This window comes from Rhinopithecus bieti, unplaced genomic scaffold (genome assembly GCF_001698545.2).
Source record: "Rhinopithecus bieti isolate Rb0 unplaced genomic scaffold, ASM169854v2 scaffold_5025, whole genome shotgun sequence".
Lineage (NCBI taxonomy): Eukaryota > Metazoa > Chordata > Mammalia > Primates > Cercopithecidae > Rhinopithecus > Rhinopithecus bieti.
Window position 1 is genome coordinate 533,371 of NW_016804637.1, and position 4,614 is coordinate 537,984.

Below are 4,614 nucleotides of genomic sequence, written 5' to 3' on the forward strand. Positions count from 1 at the left end.
TTTTTTAGTAGAGACGGGGTTTCACCGTATTAGCCAGGATGGTCTCGATCTCCTGACCTCGTGATCCGCCCGTCTCGGCCTCCCAAAGTGCTGGGATTACAGGCTTGAGCCACCGCGCCCGGCCAGTTTCAATATATATATATAAAACAACAAAAGTCTGGGCACTGTAGCTCATGCCTGGAATCCCAGAACTTTGGGAGACCAAGGCGGGCAGATAGCTTGAGCCCAGGAGTTCAAGACCTGCATGAGCAAACATTTTTTTGTTTGAGGTGGACTCTCACTCCGTCGCTCAGGCTGGAGTGCGGTGGTGCGACCTTGGCTCACTGCAACCTCCACTTCCTGCATTCAAGCGATTCTCCTGCCTCAGCCTCCCGAGCAGCTGGGATTACAGACGCGCGCCACCATGCCTGGCTAATTTTTTGTATTTTTAGTAGAGATGGGGTTTCACTATGTTAGCCAGGATGGTCTTGATCTCCTGACCTTGTGGTCTTCCCACCTCAACCTTCCAAAGTACTGGGATTACAGCCATGAACCATCCCGCCAAGCCTAAAAATGGATTTTCCATGTTTAAATACTTGAGAAGAAAATAAAATAAAAGGGAAATCATTTTCGTGACACAAAACAGTGATACGGAATTCCAATTTCAGTGTCCATAAATAACGTTTTCTGGGCCCACAGCCACATGTATTGGTTTGCATTCTGTGGGTGGTGGTGTTCACCCAACAGCCATGTTGAGAAACTGCACCAGAGACCGTATGGCCCACAGTGTCCAAAATATTTACTTTTTTTTAGAGATAGGGTCTCTTACTCTGTTGCCCAGATTGAAGTGTGGTGGTGTGATCACAGCTCACTACAGTCTGCAACTCCTGGGCCCAAGCGATCCTCCTTCCTCAACCTTCTGAGTAGCTGAGACTACAGGAGTGTGCCACCGTGCCCAAGCCCTCTCTGGTACATGACAGAGAAAACTTCCCACTGTGTTCTCTGTACTGTACAGTTATCCTAATAGGGTCTTTCAGTATCCACCACAGAGGGTTGGTAAAAAAAAAAAAACCTCACCAGGACAAGGTGGCTCACGCCTGTAATCCCAGCACTTCAGGAGGTGGGTGGATCACTTGAGGTCAGGAGTTCGAGACCAGCCTGGCCAACATGGTGATACCCTGTCTCTACTAAAAATACAAAAAGTAGTACAGCACGGTGGCATTCACCTGTAATCCCAGCTGCTTGGGAGGCTGAGGCAGGAGAATCGCTTGAACCCGGTAGGTGGAGGTTACACGGAGCCACGATCACGCCATTGTGCTCTAGCCTGGGAGACGGTGCAAGACTGTCTCAAAATGAAAAAAGGAGCCTTTTGCACAGGGTGGGCAGAGTGGAGTTCCCAAAACCCTACAGCACTCATTTCTCAGTTCCATTCCTGGCTCCCCACAAACCCTGCAAGCCGCCTGCACCCTGAGACTCACCACACTCTTTGATGGGTTCATCTGACCAGTCCTGGCAGTCTCTAGCCATGTTGCAGACTTTGTCCAGGCTGATGCATTCGCCGCTGTGACACTTGAACTTGTTGGGCCCTTCGCAGAGTGTCACTGTAAGAGCCAGAAAGAGGAAGGAGGAAGGTCAGGTGTGTCTGACCTGCAGTCTGCTTGGCACTCATTCATATAATAGTTTATTCACATAAGAACGCATGCAAATGGATTAATTAAGAAAGCGCATCGGGCATGGTGGTTTGCGCCTGTAATCCCAACACTTTGGGAGGCTGAGGCAGGCAGATCGCTTGAGCCCAGGAGTTCGAGACCAGCCTGGGCAATATGGCAAAATTGCATCTCTACTAAAAATACAAAAAAATTAGTCCTGGGGTGGTGGCTCATACCTGTAATCCCAGCACTTTGGGAGACCGGGACAGGTGGATCACCTGAGGACAGGAGTTCAAGACCAGCCTGGCCAACATGGTGTAACCCTGTCACTAATAAAAATATAAAAAATTAGCCTGGCATGGTGGCATATGCTTTTAATCTCAGCTACTCGGGAGGCTGAGGCAGGAGAATCACTGGAACCCCAGAGGCAGAGGCTGCCGTGAGCTGTGATTGCGCCACAGCACTCCAGCCTGGGTGACAGAGCGAGGCTCCATCTAAAAAAACAGGAAGTGATGCTCTGGGAAGTCAGGTCACTGGCCCACAGACACACAGCTGGTGCAGAGTTGACCAGGGAAGCACCCTCTGGCTTCACAAATCATTTGCAAGCAGCAAGGCACGGAGAATGGGGGATGGGAAAGCAGATGGCCAGCGCTCACTGTTAATGCAGCCAACTTCATCACTCATGTCCTTGCAGTCATATTCCCGGTCACACTGCCGGCTGCCATGGATGCAGGTTCCATCAGAGCACTGGAATTCGTCAGGGCGACAGGTGGCCACAGCTGAAAAACAGGACACAGTGTGTTGATTTTCTTAAGAAGAGACAACCAGAGAAAAAGCAGGGCCCTTAGCAGGGTGCAGTGGTTCACACCTGGAATCCCAACAATTTTGGAGGCCAAGGCAGGAGGATCGCTTGAGCCCAGGAGTTCAAGACCAGTCTGGCCAACATAGGGAGACCCCTGTGTCTCTACAAAAAATTGGTCAGGCTTAGGCCAGGCACGGTGGCTCACGCCTGTAATCCCAGCAGTTTGAGAGGTGGGCAGATCACAAGGTCAGGAGTTCGAGACCATCCTGGCCAACATAGTGAAACCCCATCTCTACTAAAAATACAAAAAATTAGCTGGGCATGGTGGCACGTGCCTGTAATCCCAGGTACTCGGAAGGCTGAGGCAGAGAATTCGCCTGAATCTTGGAGGTGGAAGTTGCAGTGTGCTGAGATCACGCCATTGCACTCCAGCCCAGGTGACAGTGCGAGACTCTGTCTCAAAAAAAAAAAAAAAAAAAAAAAATTGGCCAAGTTTGGTGGTGCAGCCTTAGTTTCAACTGCTTGAATTGCTTGGGAGGCTAAAGTGGGAGGATCGCTTGAGCCAAGGAGATCAAGGTCGCAGTGAGCCATGATGGTGCCACTTTACTTCAGCCTGGGTGACAGAGCAAGACCTTGTCTCAAAAAAACAAAAAGAGGCTGGGTGCAGCAGTGCACGCCTGTAATCCCAGCACTTTGGGAGGCTGAGGCAGATGGATCATCTGAGGTCAAGAGTTTGCGACCAGCCTGACTACCATGGTGAAACCCCATCTCTACTAAATACAACAAAAAATAGCTGGATGTGGTGGTGCATGCCTGTAATCCGAGCTACTTGGGAGGCTGAGACAGGAGAATCACTTATACCTGGGAAGCAGAGATTGCAGTGAGCCGAGATCGCGCCATTGCACTGCAGCCTGGGCAACAAGAGCGAAACTCCGTCTCAAAATAAAAACAAACAACAAAAAACAACCAGCACCTTCTAAACAGTGATTTCCCAATAAGCCAACAGGAACCATCGCCTGGGGCCTCATGGATGCAGGAAATTTAGAGATGAAAATCAGAGTGAGACTCCATCTCAAAAAAAAAAAAAAAGAAAAAAACATGAAATGGGAACACTTTCTTGGCATGTTGTTCGAAATCCATTTCAGCACCTAAATCACCACACGTCCCACACACGGGGGAGCCCAGGGACAGGTGATAGGACGCCCCGCCCCAGGCCCCGCCCCGTCCCAGGCCCCGCCCCTGCGCCCCTGTCCTTACGGCAGTTCTCCTCGTCAGACTTGTCCTTGCAGTCGGGGCCTCCATCACAGCGCCAGCTGGAGTGGATGCACTCGCCACTTCGACAGTGGAACTCGAAGGCCGAGCAGGGGCCACTGTCCCTTTTGGGCACTTCAAGACCCTGACAGCGCTGGGGCCACTCATCCGAGCCATCTTCACAGTCAGGGTCGTTGTCGCAGGCCCACAGCTGGGGGATGCAGGTGGAGCTGTTGCACTGGAAGCTGGCGGGGCCGCAGGTAAGCACCGGGCAGGAGGCCTCGTCCGAGCCGTCCAAGCAGTCCCGGTCTGAGTCACAGACGAACTGCCGGTAGATGCATTTCCCATCGTGGCACCGAAACTCGTCCTGGGAGCACGTCTTGGGGGCTGCGGGGATGGATGGGCTGTGACCACCGTCACCGTGAAGTCTCCCAACACTAGCCCATTCCATAGCCGGGGACGCTGCCCCAGAAAGGCCAGGCTCCTGGAGAGGCGGGCTGGGGAGCAGTCAGGGGCCATGGACTCTGAACCACTGCCCTCTCAGCGCCTCCGTTTCCTCATCTGTACACATCTGCCAGCACTGCTCTGAGGACTGGTGCGTTAATAGGTGTAAAGCTGTTAAACTGAGAGCTGCAAGATCGTGGCACCATGTATAGAATTCCTGCCTTATTCTGGGTTGAGTATCACTTCTCTAAATGAGTGAGCCGAGACTGCACCACTGTACTCCAGCCTGGGCAACAGAGTGAGACTCGGTCTCAAAAAAAAAAAAAAAAAAAAAAAAAAAAAAAAAAAACAAGACAGTTGAGGGTAAAGAAACGCAGATTTATTCGAGAAAGTAGGAAAATATCTTGCAAGAAAGCAATGAGCAGGTCAGCAAGAGAGGAGCTGACTGCCAGGAGACAATGGCTTGCTGGGGATTTTTTTTTTTTTTTT

The 4,614-nt window shown here is 51.2% G+C and overlaps 1 protein-coding gene across 1 annotated transcript in view; it reads right to left on the reverse strand.

Annotated features, from left to right (window-relative positions):
- LDLR (low density lipoprotein receptor) overlaps window positions 1–4,614 on the reverse strand; it is a 43,336-nt gene that overhangs the window by 22,044 nt on the left and 16,678 nt on the right. Inside the window, exons 3-5 of the mRNA XM_017869485.1 lie at window positions 3,688–4,068; window positions 2,285–2,407; window positions 1,458–1,580 (exon numbers count right to left, since the gene is read on the reverse strand). Of these exons, the coding sequence (XP_017724974.1) occupies window positions 1,458–1,580; window positions 2,285–2,407; window positions 3,688–4,068 (627 nt within the window). The remainder of the gene's footprint in view (window positions 1–1,457; window positions 1,581–2,284; window positions 2,408–3,687; window positions 4,069–4,614) is intronic.